General features: G+C 47.2%; 1 protein-coding gene across 1 annotated transcript; it reads left to right on the top strand.

The window, feature by feature from the left end:
* Positions 1-1383: 1383 nt before the first annotated feature.
* Positions 1384-17131, top strand: selenol (selenoprotein L). The gene is made up of 9 exons (XM_073056591.1): positions 1384-1557; positions 3283-3361; positions 8779-8832; positions 9449-9494; positions 10473-10597; positions 11613-11727; positions 11946-12068; positions 12725-12856; positions 15359-17131. Exons 1-6 carry the CDS (start codon positions 1446-1448, stop codon positions 11683-11685), a joined length of 489 nt encoding a protein of 162 aa, XP_072912692.1. The 5' UTR covers positions 1384-1445; the 3' UTR covers positions 11686-11727; positions 11946-12068; positions 12725-12856; positions 15359-17131.
* The last annotated feature ends 435 nt before the right edge of the window (positions 17132-17566 follow it).

Here is a 17566-nt window from a genome sequence, read left to right as displayed (position 1 = left end):
CGGGGTTTCCCTTCCTCCACTGTTGATGCCGCCTTCACCTGCATCTCCTCCATTTCTCACCATCTGCACTCACCCCCATCTTCCCTTAACAGAGAGAGTTCCTCTTGTACTAACCTACCACCCCATCAGCTTCTGCATCCAACAGGTCATTCTCCACAACTTCTGCCATCTCCAAAGGGATCCTACTTGTCTCCAATCTATGCAGGAATCACTCCCTCTGAGATTCCTTGGTACATTCATTCTTCCCCATTTGGCAAGTGGTCAAAGTGATACATCAAGACATACAAACAAGCTGGAGGAACTCAGCAGGTCGGGCAGCATCCGTTGAAATGAGCAGTCAACATTTCGGGCCGAGACACTTCATCAGAACGTTGACTGCTCATTTCAACGGATGCTGCCTGACCTGCTGAGTTCATCCAGCTTGTTTGTACGTCTTGATTTGACCACAGCATCTGCAGTGTACTTTGTGTTGGCCAAAGTGATACACCTGCCCATTCACCACCTCCCTCACCTCTATTCAGGGCCCTAAACAGTCCTTCCAAGTGAGGCAACACTTCAGCTGCAAATCTATTGTGGTTGTCTATTGTATCCAGTAGTCCTGACGTGGCCTCTTCTACTTTGGTGAGACCCATCGCATCTCTCTCATAGGTATTTGTGACAAATTGGGCTGTCTGTCTTTGGCCTCGCTCGATGGAAGTAGTGTTTTTGTTTGTGTATGCATATTTCCAGATGTGCCCGAACAAGGGTGAGGTACAACTTCTCCTTGACAGAAGTTCAACAATGATGAATATTGCGTCTCGGAAAATTTAGGACTCCTGTTGCACTCACTGTTGCATGATGCGTCTGACCATTCCAATGCAGATCATTCTGGATTTTGATACCAAGATACTTGATCTGTTTGGTTTCTTCAAGGATTTTATATGATGTTTTACTTGGCTTTCTCTTCCTGGTGACACACATGGTTTCACATTTGGAAGGATTGAACTGCATGCCCCATTGTTGTGACCACTCAACCATACTATCAAGATCTTTTTTGGAGAGCATCTTCAAGAAGTTGCTTTGGATTTCCAGCACCTACAGAATTTCTTGTGTTTAGGGCTTTTCTGTGATGGAACTGGGCTCTATCCACTACTTCTCTGTTGCTGGCCATTGGAGTTTCCCTACCAGGCCGTGATGATACTCTCCACAAGTTGCTCCCCCCACCTCCTCAAGGGAGGTGGTCTTGACAGGGACGCCCGAATCCTGAAATTAAAATTAGGACAAAAAATAAAAATCGGGAACAAACTACAGCTGTTCCAGTGTTTCCTGGTGGTTCTATCCGGCTCTGTGAAGCTCGCCACCTCAACAGGCGGAGCAAGTCCTCTCCTCCCTCCCCGAGTCTCCGCCCCTCTGCCTTCCGCCAACCTTCGCCCCTCGGTGCGGCTGTGTGAACCGGGGCAGCGGCGATGGAGGAGCTCGGTGCGGTGCCGGGAGAGGAGGAGCTGCTGCGGGCTCTCGAGGACTTGTTACAGGGCGGCCGGAGGATCCTGGCGGCGGCGAGGGAGGAGAGCGCCGGAGGTGCGGTTCCCGGGGGATGGGGAAAGAGTTGTTGAAACCTGCGGCCGGCCCTGCATCAACACGTCGAAGGAGAGGGTCCCCCTCTTCTCCCCTTTCCCAGCCCATCGCCCCTTCTCTCCATCCCCCTACCTGATACTTTCCGCCGCTCTTTCCTCATTCCCACCCACGACCTTCGCCTCCCTCTCTTCGTCTCCTTCCAGCTGAGGCAACAGTTCACCTGCAAATGTGCTGGGGTTTCAATTCCTAACCCCTTTCCCGTAACAACGTGTCCTCCTCTTGTGACGCAGTAAGGCCACTTTAAGGGTGAAGGAGCAGCACCTCACCCAGGTGCTGCATCTGGGTCGCCTCCAATCTGATGGCAAGAACATCCATTTCATCTTCTGGTATTTTTTTTACTTCCTCCTCCCTCCCTCCCTCCTCTTCCTCACTCCAATTTCTTCTCCTCACCTGCCTATCACTTCCCCTGCCTTTTCTCCCATGGTCCACTCTCCTACCAGACTTCTCCTCCAGCCCTTTACCTTTCCCACCCACCTGGCTTCACCCATCACTTTCAACTGGCCTTCTTTCCCCTCCTTCCCCCCACCACCTTTTTATGCTGGCGTTTTCCCTCTTCCTTTCCAGTACTGAAGAAGGGTCTTGGCCCGAAAAGGTCGGTAGTTTACTCGTGCTGCCTGAACTGCTGAGTGTTTAGCCTCGGGTTTCCAGCAGCTGCAGAATCTCTTGTGCTGCGGAAATGTCAAGCACTTGGTGACTGTTGTGGGGACTGAAGAGCTGCAGAGCAGAGAGGGTACGCCACCTAATGGAGATGCTGGCATAATTCCCCATTGAGGAATTAATGTCCCCAATTATGCAGAGTCACTACTGGAAGTTAATTCTTTGGTGTCCCGTTTACTTGCGCACAGTAAATTTCCGTTGCGACGTGTCAACTTCAGGTAGCGGAACAAAGAAAAGTGACCCACTTGAGGTGTGGAGTAACAAATAACTATCAATATACAAACATGGGATTCTGCCAACGCTGGAGAAACTCGACAGGTCAGGCAGTATGAAGTAAATAGATGGCGTTTTATGCCAAGTCTGGTCATTAGGACTGATCTCATCCCCGACGTGCCAGCCACATTGTGTGAATTGCTTTTCACACTTCAGATAATTTTAGTTTTTAAAGAAATCACCAAATTTATGATGTCTTAGAACCAGCTCAGTTAGAAGTAGTCAGGCTAAATATTCTTTGCGTTTGTTATGTGGCGGTGGTGTAGATTTTTAAACAGTGGTCCTGATGAAGGGTCTCAGGCAGAAATATCAGCTCTCTATTCCTCTCCATAGCTGTTGAGTTCCTTCAGCATTTTATGTGTTTTTTCATCCCACTTTTTATTTATGTAGAAATACAGCGTGGAACAGCCCCTTCCAGCCCAGTAAGTGGTGCACCCAGAATCCCACCCTTTTAACACCAGGCTAATCACAGGACCATTTACATTGACCAATTAACCTACTGACCAGTGCCTCTTTGGACTTCGGGAGGAAACCCGTGCAGTTCACACTATTAACTCCGTACAGGCAGCACCGGAATTCAACTCCGAACACTCGAGTACCCTGAGCTGTAATAGCACCATGTACCCTAACCCTAACCCTAACCCTAACCCATACCCATGCTACTGGTTCTTAAAGCTCCGCAAGTCCTGTTGAGCTGCTTTTACTAAACGTTATGCTCCTGTGGCCTTTGTTTTTTAGAGAAGGTCCAGGAATTTGTCTCACAGAAGATAGGCCGTTTGGCTGAACTGATTCGGCTCTATGCAAACTTTTTCAACAGGTAAGTAACGGTCAGTTCCCTCGTATCAAAGCCGATTCTAAAGGAGAATAAAACCTAATATTTAGAGTATTGTTCTTGCTTGGGAGGTTCAAGTTAATACTGTATTGTAATACCCCACCCACCCTGCTCATGGACTGTTTGCCCCACTCCTATCAGGGAGAAGGCTGTGCAGCATCCACGCCAAGACCATCAGACTCAAAAGCAGTTATTTTCCTCAAACAGTAAGGCTGTTCAATACCTCCACACCCCCCACAAACCTGCCCCTCCACACCCCCCACTAACCCGCCCCTGCACGCCCCCACTAACCCTCCCCTGCACGCCCCCACTAACCCGCCCCTCCACACCCCCCACTAACCCGCCCCTCCACACCCCCCACTAACCCGTCCCTCCACGTCCCCCCCACTAACCCACCCCTCAAACCCCCACTAACCCACCCCTCCACACTCCCACTAACACGCCCCCCGCTAACCCACCCCTCCACAACCCCTTAACCCGCCCCTCCACACACCCACTAACCCGCCCCTCCACACACCCCACTAACCCGCCCCTCCACACCCCCCACTAACCCGCCCCTCCACACACCCAACTAACCCGCCCCTCCACACACCCCACTGACCCGACCTTCCACGCCCCCCACTAACCCGTCCCTCAAACCCCCACTAACCTACCCCTCCACACTCCCACTAACACGCCCCCCGCTAACCCACCCCTCCACAACCCCTTAACCCGCCCCTCCACACAACCACTAACCCGCCCCTCCACACCCCCAATCCACCCCTCCACGCCCCCCCACTAACTCACCCTTCCACACCCCCCACTAACCCGCCCCTCACTCCCCCACTAACCCATCCCTCCACACTCCTGCTAACCCGCCCCTCCACACCCCCGCTAACCCGTCCCTCCACATTCCCTCTAACCCGTCCCTCCACACCCTCGCTAACCCGCCCCTCCACACCCCCATTAACCCGCCCCTCCACACCCCCACTAACCCGCCCCTCCACACACCCACTTACCCACACCCCCACTGACCCACCCCTCCACGCCCCCCACTGACCCACCCCTCCACGCCCCCCCACTAACCCACCCCTCCACACACCCCACTGACCCACCCCTCCACACCCCCCACTGACCCACCCCTCCACGCCCCCCACTAACCCATCCCTCACACCCCCACTAACCCGTCCCTCACACCCCCACTAACCCACTCCTCCACACACCCCACTGACCCACCACTCCACGCCCCCCACTGACCCACCCCTCCACGCCCCCCACTAACCCACCCCTCCGCACACCCCACTAACCCGCCCCTCACACCCCCACTAACCCGCCCCTCCACACCCCCACTAACCCGCCCCTCCACGCTCCCACTAACCCACCCCTCTACACACCCCACTAACCCGCCCCTCCAAACCCCTCGCTAACCCACACTCCCACTAACCCGCCCCTCCACGCCCCCACTAACCCACCCCTCCACACACCCCCTAACCCGCCCCTCACACACCCACTAACCCGCCCCTCCACACACCCACTAACCCACCCCTCACACCCCCACTAACCCGCCCCTCCACACACCCCACTAACCTGCCCCTCACACCCCCACTAACCTGCCCCTCCACGCCCCCACTAACCCGCCCCTCCACACACCCCACTAACCCGCCCCTCCACGCCCCCCACTAACCTGCCCCTCCATGCCCCCACTGACCCGCCCCTCCACACACCCTACTAACTCACCCTTCCACACCCCCCACTAACCCACCCCTCACAACCCCACTAATCCATCCCTCACACCCCCACTAACCCGTCCCTCACACCCCCGCTAACCCGTCCCTCACACCCCCGCTAACCCGTCCCTCCACACTCCCGCTAACCCGCCCCTCCACACACCAACTTACCCACACTCTCACTAACCCGCCCCTCCACGCTCCCGCTAACCCACCCCTCCACGCCCCCACTAACCCACCCCTCCACACACCCACTTACCCACACTCCCACTAACCTGCCCCTCCACACTCCCGCTAACCCACCCCTCACTTACCCACCCCTCCACGCCCCTTGCTAACCCACCCCTCCAAGCCCCCCACGAACCCACCCCCCCACCAACACTACATTATCATTTCCTGTTGGTCACTTTATGTACAGACAGTGTATTTACATTTAATTTGATTTTTTATTATTGTGTTCTTTATCTTAATCTTTTTTCTTGAGCTGCATTGGATCAGAGTAACAATTATATCGTTCTCTTTACTCTTGTGTACTAGAAGTGACATTAAACAATCTTGACTCACATTCAAAGAGTCAACTTATGTTCTCAATATTTATTGCTTATCTACATGTATTATTATTATTTATTTCTTTTTATATTTTGTTGTCTGCCCATCCTGTTGAGTGTGATCTTCCATTGATTCTACAAGACATAGGAGTAGAATTAGACCATTTGGCCCATCAAGTTTTCTGCTATGTAATCATGGCTGATTCATTCCCCCCCCAGCCCTCCTTTCTCCCCGTATTCCTTCATGCCCTGACTAATCAAGAATCTATCAACCCCTGCCTTACGTATGCCCAATAATTTGTCTTCCACAGATTTGCCACTCTCTGGCTAATGAAATTCTTCCTCATCTCCAGTCTAAATGGAAGTCTCTCTATTCTGAGGCTGTGTACTCTAGTCTTAGACTCCTCCACTACAGGAAACATCCTTTCCACATCTACTCTATTGCGGCCTTCCAACATTTAATAGGTTTAATTGAGATGTCCCCTCATTCTTCTGAATTCCAGTATGTATAGGCCCAGACCCTTTGGAACACCATTAGTCACCAACAGGCAACCAGAAAAGGCTCCCTTTATTGTCACTTTTTGTTCTTTGCCAAACAGCCAATGCTCTATCTATGCTAGTATCTTTCCTGTAATACCGTGGGCTCTCAACTAGTTAAGCAGCCTCATGTGGCATCTTGTGAAAGGCCTTCTGAAAATTCAAGTACACAATATCCACGATTCTCCTTTGTCTATCCTGCTTGTTACTTTTTCAAAAAATTCCAACAGATTTGTCTGGCAAGATTTTCTCTCAAGGAAACCATGCTGACTTCGTTTTTATCATGTGCTTTGAAGCACTCCGAAACCACATCCTTAACAATCGACTCCAACATTGTCACAATCACTGAGGTCAGACTAACAGGTCTATAATTTCCTTTCTTCTGCCTCTCTCCCTTCTTGAAGAGCAGAGTGACATTTGAAATCTTCCAGTCTCCCAACACCATGTCAAAATCCATTGATTCTTGAAAGATCATTACTAATGCCTCCACAATCTCTTCAGCTACTTCTTTCAGAACTCAGGTGTGTATACCATCTGGTTCAGCCAGTTGAATTATCTACCTGAAGACCTTTCAGTTTACCAAGCACCTTCTCTGTAGTAAAGACAACTCTACTCACTTTGGCCCCCTGAAACTCTCGAGCATCTGGCCTACTGCTAGTGTCTTCCGCAGTGAAGACGGATGCAAAATACTTAATCATTTCATCCACCATTTTCCTTGTACCCCATTGCTACCTCTCCAGCGTCATCTTCCAACGGTCTGATATCTACTGTTACCTCTGTTTAACACTTCATAGATCTGAAGACATTTTTGATATCCTCTTTAATATTATTGGCTAGCTTACCTTCATATTCCATCTTTTCCTTCTTTATGACTTTTTCTAGTTGCCTTGTTGGTTTTTAAAAGCTTCCAAATACTCTAACTTCCCACTAATTTGTGCTCTATTGTTTGCCCTCTCTTTGGCTTTTATGTTGGCTTTGACTTTTCATGGTAGCCACAGTTGCATCTTCCTGCCTGTAGAATACTTCTTATTTGAGAAGTATCTATCCTGCACCTTGTGAATTGCTCTGGAAACTCCAACCATTGCTGCTCTGCTGTTATCCCTGCTTAGTTTTTCCTTCCGATCCATTTTGGCCAGCTCCTCTGTAATTCCCTTTACTCCACTGTAATCCTAATACCTCTGATTTTATCTCTCCTTCTCAAATGCAGGGTGAGTGCTATTATATATATAGAACTCACTGCTTCGTAAGGTTTCCTTTATCTTAAGCTCTCTAATCAATTCTGGATCATTGCACAACACCCAATCCAGAATAGCCTTTCCCCTAATGGGCTCAACCGCAAACTGCTGGAAAGAACCATCTCATAGGCATTCTACAAATTCCCCATCTTGGGATCCGGCACCAACCCGATCTTTCCCAGTCTGCATGCATATCGAAATTCCCCCATAACAATTGTAAGATTGCCCTTTTGACAGGTATTTTCTATCTTCCATTGCAATTATGTTTCTATAAAACCCAATTATTTTGTGTTTTTTGTATTTACTGTGAATGTCCACAAGAAAATTAATCTCAGAGTTGTATATGGTGTATGTTCTTTGATAATAAATTTACTTTGAACTTAGCACTTCAAAATACATATTTATGCCCACAATCTTAGTAGTTTCCAGACCATTTTACAGCTTTAATATATAGTGCCTATAAGAAGTATTTACCCCCCCCCCCCCCAGGGAGTTGCCATGTTTTATTGTTTTACAACATTGAGTCACGGTGGATTTCACCTGGCTTGTTTAACACTGATCAACAGAAAACACTCTTGCGTGTCAAAGTGAAAACAAATTTTTTTCAAATTGGTCTAAATTTATTATAATTATTAAATGCAAAATAATTGATTGCGTAATTACTCACCCCCTTCACGTCAGTATTTAGCAGATGTACCTTTGGCAGCAATTACAGCCTTGAATCTGTGTGGATAGATTTTCTATCAGCTTTGCACATCTGGACACTGTAATTTTTCCCAATTCTTCTTTACAAAACTGCTCAAGCTCTGCCAGATTGCATGGGGATCATGAGTGTACAGATCTTTTCAAGTCCAGCCACAAATTCTCAATTGGATTTAGGTCTGGACTCTGACTTGGCCACTCCCAGACATTAACTTTGGTTTTTTTTTGTGCAGCTTTGGCTTTATGCTTGGGGTCATTGTCTTGCTGGAAAACAAATCTTCTCCCAAGTCACAGTTCTCTTGCAGACTGCATCAGGTTTTCCTCCAGGATTTCCCTGTATTTTGCTGCATTCATTTTACCCTCTACCCTCACAAGCCTTCCAGGGCCTGTGGCAATGAAGCATCCCCACAGCATGATGTAGCCCCTCCGTGCTTCATGGTAGGGATGGTGTGTTTTTGATGATGTAAAGTGTCTGGCTTATGCCAAATATAGCATTTAGTCTGATGGCCAAAAAGCTCAATTTTGTAACTGACAAAACCCCAACTAAGGCGAAGTAATTGAGTATCTAAGTCAAACTATTTACAAACTGTAATATAAATCTCAATAGATTAAAAAATAAACCTGAATATTTTTTCTATTAGAACTAATCAAGACACTTTTCTTCCCCCTTAAAGTTTGCATGTGCAGAAGCGAAGTGATACTGAAGATCTGTTCAAAAGGTTTTACCAGTAAGTATCAGGTTGAGCAGTTATATTTAATCGTGAGTGTTAGAATGTGTTTTGTTTCCGTAGGACTGTTGAGAATGTACATAGGATCAGGGGGCACAGCGTCGGAATAAAAGGATGTTGCTTTAAAACGGGATGAGGAGTTTCTTTGGCCAGTGGGTGGGGATTCTGTGGAATTCATTGCCACAGATAGCTGTTGAGGCCAAGTCACTGGGTGTATTAACAGCATCAGGATTGGTAAGGGGGCAAAGGGCTACAAGGTGAAGATGAGAGAATAGGGTGGACAAAGAATTGGGCGTTATTTAATGGTTGAGAAGGCTTAATGTGCCAAATGGCCTAATTCTGCTCCTATACTGTGTCTTGTAGCAACAGGAGATCATTCAGACTCTCAAAACATTTTCACAATCCAGAGACATCATGGCTGATCTGCATCTTGCTTCCTTCCACCTGCCTTGGTGCCATAACTCTTGATGCTTTGTATATCCCTCTCCCCTCTTCCTCCACCACCCCCCCATTAATCTACTGTAGAGATCAGATGGCTTTCAAGTTGGGATGGGGGAGGAATAAATTCAAAAACCCTTTGGGCCGCTAAACCCGTACATTTATTTGTGTCCAACAGCTCTGTCTCTGTACAGGATCAGGTGGAGGACTTACTGGAGTTTGAGGTAATTCTGCTTATTATGTTGTATGTTACTCAAGTTGCAAACATAGTCTGTATGTAGAGTTATGTGCATTTTTCTACGTAACATCTCACTAGATGTTACAACTGTCAAGGTGATCCTAAGCCCAGTTGTGTGGAAAGTGTTTTCCATGCCTAAGCCCTAGATCCACTTCACTGGAGAGTAACATTTGTATGAAAAGGCTGAATTCAGTGTTCAGTGCTGGTTTGCCTAGAGGCAGATTAGGTTAAAATCACACGGCGTTGCCCCTACTTGACCTTTGCTTCAGTTGAAGATTTTTTCTGGGTGCCAAGGCCATGGTCAGGCTAGTGTTGACATTGTACCCACTGATTGGTGGTATGGGCACAAAGACCGTAGGTGAACGCTGGAACAAAGGAGGGAGCTGTTTGCATTTTGTATGAGTGTCTGGATTCTACTGTTCATGTTTAACATTGGTACAAAATCTGTTTCCACTAACATTAAACTTATAAACTGGCCCATCCCACAACAGAATAGCTATTGGCTGCTGCCCGTGACAAATGAAACTACAGTGGTAACACAGAGGTGTAATGGTTAGTGCCAGACATTGGAAGATTGGTTGCTAGTGATTCTTCCCAGAAGGATGTGGATTTCAACGTCCTAAAGAGGATGGATCTGGGTTGGGTGGATTTTAAACCTGCTTCCAACCTCACTTCTGGATTTACCGGAGGTGGACATCCCGGACAACCAGCGATCTTGGTCCAATACCTGCTGCTACCTGTGGGGAGTTTGTACTTTCTCCCCGTGACCGTGTGGGTTTCCTCGAGTGCTCCAGTTTCCCCCCAAGTTCCAAAGACAAACAATTGGGGTTAGAGAATTGTGGGCAGAATGGTGATATTTGAGGGCTGCCCACCAGCACGTTGTCGGACTGTGTCATTGCTGCAAACAACGAGTTTCACCGAATGATTTGATGTGTGACAAATTAAGTTGATCTTTAATCCTTAGGCGGAGTGGAACAATTTCCTTGGTGATATGGATGACCGAATGAAAGCTCATTCTTTGCAAGCCCAGCTGACAATGGGGACACAGGTGCCTGGAAGCCTTGTGTTCACTGATGTCAGAACTGAAAGGTAAATGATTGTACGTACTCAATGACATGAGGTAACAATCCCGGATATACTCCAGGTAAACTGACTCAGCTGCCTAAAGATCCCATTTATAACTTGGCAATCTGAGTTACAACGAACAACTAAGACACCCTGCTGGAAGAACTCAGCAGGCTAAGCAGGATCTGTGGGTGGAAAGGAATTGTCCGGGAATTTGACCTGAAATGTCGACAATTTGTTTTTTTTCCTACAGTTGCTGCCCAGCCTGCTGAGTTCTTCCAGCAGGTTCCAGCATCTAAGCCTTTTGTGTTTCATGCTATTAATTAGTTGTTGAAGAGGATTAAATGTTCAAAACTATACTCAAGCAATCACAAATGTGAATAGGCCATTTAGCCCTGTGCAGCCTCCCATTTTCTAGCCCCATAATCACACCTTTCCAATTAGCTCTAACACTCCATCAGCCCACCTCCTCAGTCCCTCTACCCTTGTGGGAGGTGCATGTCTTACGGGAATAGGTTGAGCGAGCTTAGGCTTTTCAATTTGGATTAGTGAGAGGTGACTTGATAGTGGTGTATAAGATATTAAGAGGCATAGAGTGGACAAGCAGTGACTTTTTCCCCCCGGGGCTAGTACAGGGGGCATAATTTTAAAGTGATTGCTGGAAAGTAGGGGAGTGTGAGAGGTAGGTTTTTTTTTTACACAGAGGGTTAAGTGTACATGGAACGCCAGGGATGGTGGTAGATGCAGGTATATGAGATAGGCCATTGATGGAAGGAAAATGGAGGGCTACGTGGGAGGAAACCGTGAGATTGATCTCGGAGTAGGCTAAAGTGTCGGCACAACATTGAGGGCCGAGGGCCTGTCCTAAACTGGACTGTTCTCCATTGATCCTTTCCCCACTGCTCCCTTGAGGTGCTCTGTTGTACAAATGTGGTCTTGTCCTGCAGAATGAAATCCCTCTGAATAAGGGCAAGTCCAGTGCTCAGTGGGTTAACCAGGCTGGGTTTCTAATTTCTCCTCATTCCGGTTTGCGTTTCAGAGAAGTTCAACTGGGTGAGTTCCTACAGGATGAGAAGAAGCTGCTGCTGGTCCTGCTCAGGCACTTTGCCTGACTCCCATGACGAGATCACCTGGCAGAGCTGCAGGCACGCCAGGTATGGCTCCTGTTCCTTGTAGCCTTCCCAGAGAATCCTTTAGATCAACTTAAGGCAATGCAGTGTTAAGTTCTGTAGCTACGTCTAACAGAGGCAACCTCAATGTTTGATCAGTTGTATTAATATGGGTCCTGTGAATTTTGCTTCAAGGTGTTTTTTTTTTGGTTGAGTCTATTGTAGGTTTAGTTACTGAGAGGATGGTGTTGTGTTTCACACAGAGCTGCCTTGATGCTGTACCCCTCAAGGTCTTGCTGATCGCGTTTGGGTGTCGGGATGGAGCTGTTCAGTGGCTTCAGGAGACTAAGTGCCCCTATGACATGTTGCTGGATCCCAGTCGGCAGGTGATTTGTACTTTCTGCAGCAGGGCAGTAGGTAATGTGACCCACCATGCCAGTGCCAACTCGTTTAGAGTTTCCCGAATTGCTTCCCACTTCATATTCTGCCTTCAACCTGACGGCGTGAACACCAATCTCCCTAACTTCCGGTAATTGCTTCCCCTCCCCTTTTCACTTCTTCCATTTTTCATTCTGGCTCCCCTCTCACCCTTTCCCTTCTCTTCACTTTCCTCTGATGCCCCTCATCCTCTCCTCTGCTATCAGTGATTCTACCCCAATCACCTCCCAGCTTCTCATGTCATCCTCCCTCCCTCCATCCCCTTCCCCTTCCCCTTGTCTCACCAAACATCTGCCAGCCCGACGAAGGGTCTCGGCCCAAAACGTTGACTGCTCGTTTCCACAATGCCGCCCGACCTGCTGAGTTCCTCCAGCGTGTTTGTACGTGTTGACCTGCCAGCCTGTCCTCTTCCCCCTCCCTCCACCTTTTTCAGGCTTCTGCCCCCTTCCTTTCCAGTTCTGATGAAGGGTCTCGGCCCAAAGCACCGACTCTTTATTCCCCTCCACAGAATATGGATGGATTTGATCAGGAAATTAAATTTATTATATTAAAATAGCAAGTGAGCCCCGAGACAAAATGGGCATCTTGTCTGTGTCTTTTCCAGTTGTATCATGCGTTTGGATTGGGAGTGTCCATTCAGAAGGTCTGGAATATCAATATGACTACTTATTATGCTGAACAAATAGTCAGCAATCGGCTCTTACCAAAGAAAACCCACCCGGATGATGTGCACCAGGTTAGTTCAGTGCCTGTTATGAACCAACCGGTTAAATAATTCATTCACACCTCTGTCCCATTCCCCAGAATGTCCTTGATGTTTTAAATCAGCATTTGAGAGATGATATGACCTTTCAAGAGACATGGGATCCAGGGAAACTTGGCTGCGTGGATTTAGAACTGGCTTGCCCACAGGAAGCAAAGGGTGACAATAGATGGGACCTATTCTGCCTGGAGGTCCGTGACTTGTGTTATTCCATGGGGATCTGCTCTGGGACCCCTGCTCTTTGTGATTTTAAAAAAAAAATATTTAACTGACTGATTAAGAAGTGGGAAATGGGCAAACAGGTTTGCAGTAGTGTAAAGGGCTACTGTAGGTTACAACAGGATGTTGACAGGATGCAGAGCCGGCTTGAGAAGTGGCAGATGGAGTTCTGTTCACCAAGGTGTGAAGTGATTGACTTTGGAAGATTGAACGTGAAGGCAGAGTAGTGTTAATGGCAGAATTCTTAGCAGTGCAGAAGAATGGAGGGATCTTGGGCTCCACATTCATAGATCCCTCAAAGCTGCCATGCAGGTTGATAGGGTAGATAAGAGGCGTCTGGTGTGTTGGTCTTCATTAGTTGGGCAAGAGCCATGACTACCTGGATTAGATAGAGAGCATGAGGTTAGGTTAAGTGAGATGGGGCTCTTCTCTTTAGAGCGAAGGAGGGTTAGAGGTGTACAAGATGACAAGAGACATATACATAGAGTGAACAGCCAGAGACTTTTTCCCTAGTGGAAATAGTTAATAGAAGGGGGCATAATTTTAAAATGATTGTTGGAAAGTATAGGGAGGTTTTTTTTACACAGAGAGTGGGAGAAGTGCATGGAACATGCTGCCAGGGATGGTGTTAGAGGCAGATACATTAGTGACATTTAAGAGACATATGAATGATAGAAAAACGAAGGGTGATGTGAGAGAGAGGGTTAGATTAATCTTGGAGTAGGTTAAAGGTCCTGGACTGTGCTGTACTCTTCAGTTTTCTTTCATTGAGAACTTGGTGTCACTTTGGTCTAATGCTTTTACTCCTTATGCCCAAGGGCAATGAGAACAAAGCATAAGGAGTATACGAGCATCATCTGATCTGCTCTCATTCAGACATCAAGGATATCAGTGCCAGTCCTGGACGGGCAGAGAGTCCACAGCAGTCCTGTGGGGGCACTTTAAAATTGTACTTCAGATTGACAGGCATTATAGAGCCTCCCCAAACTGCCAACTGGTTCACAGTAGCATAGCTGTTAGTGTAATGCTTTACAGTGGCAGAAATCTCCAATCAAGGTTCAATTCCCACGGGAATTTGTTCACGTTCAGAGACGGGTTGTTGGTTCTACAGCTAACAGTCTGGTGCAGAGCCAACAACCTGTCTCTGAACATGAACAAAACAAAAGAGATAGTTGTTGACTTCAGGAGAGCATGGAGTGACCACTCTCTGCTGAACATTGATGGCTCCTCGATAGAGATCGTTAAGAGCACCAAATTTCTTGGTGTTCACCTGGCGGAGAATCTCACCTGGTCCCTCAGCACCAGCTCCATAGCCAAAAAAGCCCAGCAGCATCTCTACTTGCTGCGAAGGCTGAGGAAAGTCCATCTCCCACCCCCCCCCCATCCTCACCACATTCTACAGGGGTTGTATTGAGAGCATCCTGAGCAGCTGCATCACTGCCTGGTTCTGGAATTGCACCATCTCAGATCGCAAGACCCTGCAGCGGATAGTGAGGTCAGCTGAGAAGATCATCGGGGTCTCTCTTCCTGCTATTACAGACGTTTACACCACACGCTGCACCCACAAAGCTAACAGCATTATGAAGGACCCCACACACCCCTCACACAAACTCTTCTCCCTCCTGCCATCTGGCAAAAGGTACCGAAGCACTTGGGCTCTCACGACCAGACTGTGTAACAGTTTCTTCCCCCAAACCATCAGACTCCTCAATACTCAGAGTCTAGACTGATATTTATATCATTTATTATTATATTGTAATTTGTCCTCTACTGTGCCTATTGTCTTGTTTATTAATTATTGTAATGCCCTGCACTATTTGGTGCAGGTCTGTAGTCTAGAGCAGTTTTTATGTTGTTTTACGTAGTTTAGTGTAGCCTTGTGCTGTCTCACATAGTCTAGTGTAGTTTTGTGTTGTTTCATGTAGCACCAGGGTCCTGGAGGAACGTTGTTTCGTTTTTACTGTGTACTGTACCAGCAGTTTATGGTTCCAGCGTGACCGTTCCCACCGTGACTGTGTGGGTTTCCTCGTGGTGCCCCTGTTTCTTCCCACATTCCAAAAATGTTGGGTTAGGGTGAGTGAGTTATAGACATGTTGCTGTTGGAAAGCTTGGTGACACTTATGGGCAGCTACCAGGACAGCTTTTGTGTTGGTCATTGACACAAACAACACATCTCACTCTGTTTCAATGTACATGTGACAAATATCTTTAATCTTTCTTAAATTCAGAGGGGTCTTTATTCTTTTTCCCCAACAGCTTGGTGGTGACTTTGGATTGAATCAACAAGGGACCATCATTTTCTTCCACCCATGTGCCAACCCAACTGATCGACCTGGCGTGGCTGAAATACTGAAAGCCATGAAATAAAGCTGTTTGTGTAGAGTCACAAGAAGCTGCAGGAAGGGAAAAATCTTTAGCTGTAGTTTTAGTAACCTTGATTCTATATTCCTGTTCTTTGCTAAACTAATCCTTACAAGACAACATAACATGCAAATAATAAGTGACAAGCCTAATGCCTTAATACAACAAGAGTTCTGCTTTCTCCATTGACTTGTTTGGCTCTAAGTGGGAACGGGAGCTCCACAGATATTCAAGAGAAGATTGTGTGTCGAATTGGACGTAGAGCATTAAAGCACAGTGCAGGTTTATCTGACCACCATGTTGTAACAACCCTTTAACCCATTCTAAAATCGATCTAACCCCTCCCTTCCCCATAACCCTCCGATTTTCTATCATTCACATGCCTATCCTAGAGATTCTTAAATGTCTCTAATATATCTGCCTCTGCCACCACCCCTGGTGGGGCATTTCATGCACCCACCACTCTCTGTGTTAGAGAACTTGTCTCTGACATCCCCCAATACTTTCCTCCAATCACCTTAAAATTATGCTCCCTCATATTAGCCATTTCCACCTTGGGAAAAAGTCTCTGGCTACTCAATCTATGCATCTTTCACTTCGTACACCTCTATCAATTTATCTCTCATCCTCCTTTCCTCCCGAGAGAAGGGCCCTAGTTTGGTTCAACCTATCCTCTTAACAGGTTTGGATTGACTTTGCTTCCTCAGTAACTGGGCAAGGAGGATCACCTGCTCACAGGTTATGGTGGAATATCAGTTGGGTGTTTTTGGTGCAGTGAGGTTGGGGTTGGCAAGGCAAAATCACACATCCGGAGTGATCATCTGTCCCTTAATGTGGAATGGCTGGGATGAATTGGAATGAAGTATCACACCTAAAATGCTGGAGAAACTCAGCCGACCAGGCAGCATTTTGGGTGTTACTCCAATTTCCAGCATCTGCAGATCTTCTCGTTTGTGAAGTATCTTCAGAATAGTTCTTCTGTGTTACACCTAAAGGTTTTAAGAGGAAGAGATATCCTTCCAGAAAAATAAATGTAGAACATGATAGTCTTAGAAGCAGATCCTTCAGCCCATCTAGTCAGTACTGAACTCTTTCTGCCTGGACCCATGTACCCACACCCAAACCTCTCTCATCCAAGTTACTCTTCGATGCTACAATTGAACCCCCATCCACACTCATGCCACCCTCTGGATGAAGACATTCTCCCTCAGGTTCCCCTTAAATATTTCACCTTTCACCCTTAACCTATGACCTCTTCTACTCTCTCTGTGCGCTAGAATCACACAGGGAAAGGATGAGTTAAATTTTCTTTTGATTAGCCTTGAGAAGTTTGGTTATTTTTTTCCATCTTGTAGTTGTCAGGATGTGAGTGTTTGGGGAGAGGTAGAGAGCAATGAGAAGGGGTGGGGTCTCAGCCTGTTTTATGTGGATGACAGTGGTACTATCACTCAGATTATCTGAATGGCACCACTCGATGTGACCATAGAACGGACAGAGGCCTCACCTCTAAACAGAGCATCATCTTGAAAGTGCGCAGGTTGTGAAGGATGGAATTATTTTTTAAAATGAAAATCGAATACAATGGATTTGGGTGCAACAAACCAACCTCTGTAATGGTCATTGAAACTTTCTCTACAAGGCAATAAACACCTCTGTACAGGACAGAAATGTGGCTCATTCACTAATTTGTATTTAAAACCATTCATTTTGGACGTGGAGGTCTCTCCCCACTCCGCCCCATCTCTCCCTCTCGTGCATCTGCCTCTCACGCCCACGCATCTCTCCACAAAGTCAGTATGACAGTGATACTCTGGTACCTACCAGCACAACACTCAATAGCTTGACTATCAGGCTCTTTAAGCTCTGATGGGATACTAGAGGGCCTGAAGGTAGATAAGTCCCTTGGTCCTGATGGGATGCATCCCAGGGTGCTGAAGGAATTGGCAGAGGTTAGAGCAGACGCATTGGTAATCATTTATCAAAACTCTCTGGACTCTGGGCAGGTCCTGGCGGATTGGAAGACAGCAAATGTCACGCCACTTCTTAAAAAAAGATGTAGGCAAAAGACGGGCAACTTATAGGCCAATTAGCTTAACATCTGTA

This window comes from Hemitrygon akajei, chromosome 9, assembly GCF_048418815.1.
Source record: "Hemitrygon akajei chromosome 9, sHemAka1.3, whole genome shotgun sequence".
NCBI lineage: Eukaryota > Metazoa > Chordata > Chondrichthyes > Myliobatiformes > Dasyatidae > Hemitrygon > Hemitrygon akajei.
Note: the sequence above shows the minus strand (reverse complement) of the source record. Positions and strands in the feature narration are given on the sequence as shown.

Excerpts from the sequence above, each read along its gene's own strand:
- selenol (XM_073056591.1), top strand. The coding sequence starts at position 1,446 with ATGGAGGAGCTCGGTGCGGTGCCGGGAGAGGAGGAGCTGCTGCGGGCT. Across the intron at positions 3,362-8,778 it reads TATGCAAACTTTTTCAACAG|TTTGCATGTGCAGAAGCGAA; the intron begins GTAAGTAACGGT and ends TCCCCCTTAAAG. Across the intron at positions 9,495-10,472 it reads AGGACTTACTGGAGTTTGAG|GCGGAGTGGAACAATTTCCT; the intron begins GTAATTCTGCTT and ends TTTAATCCTTAG.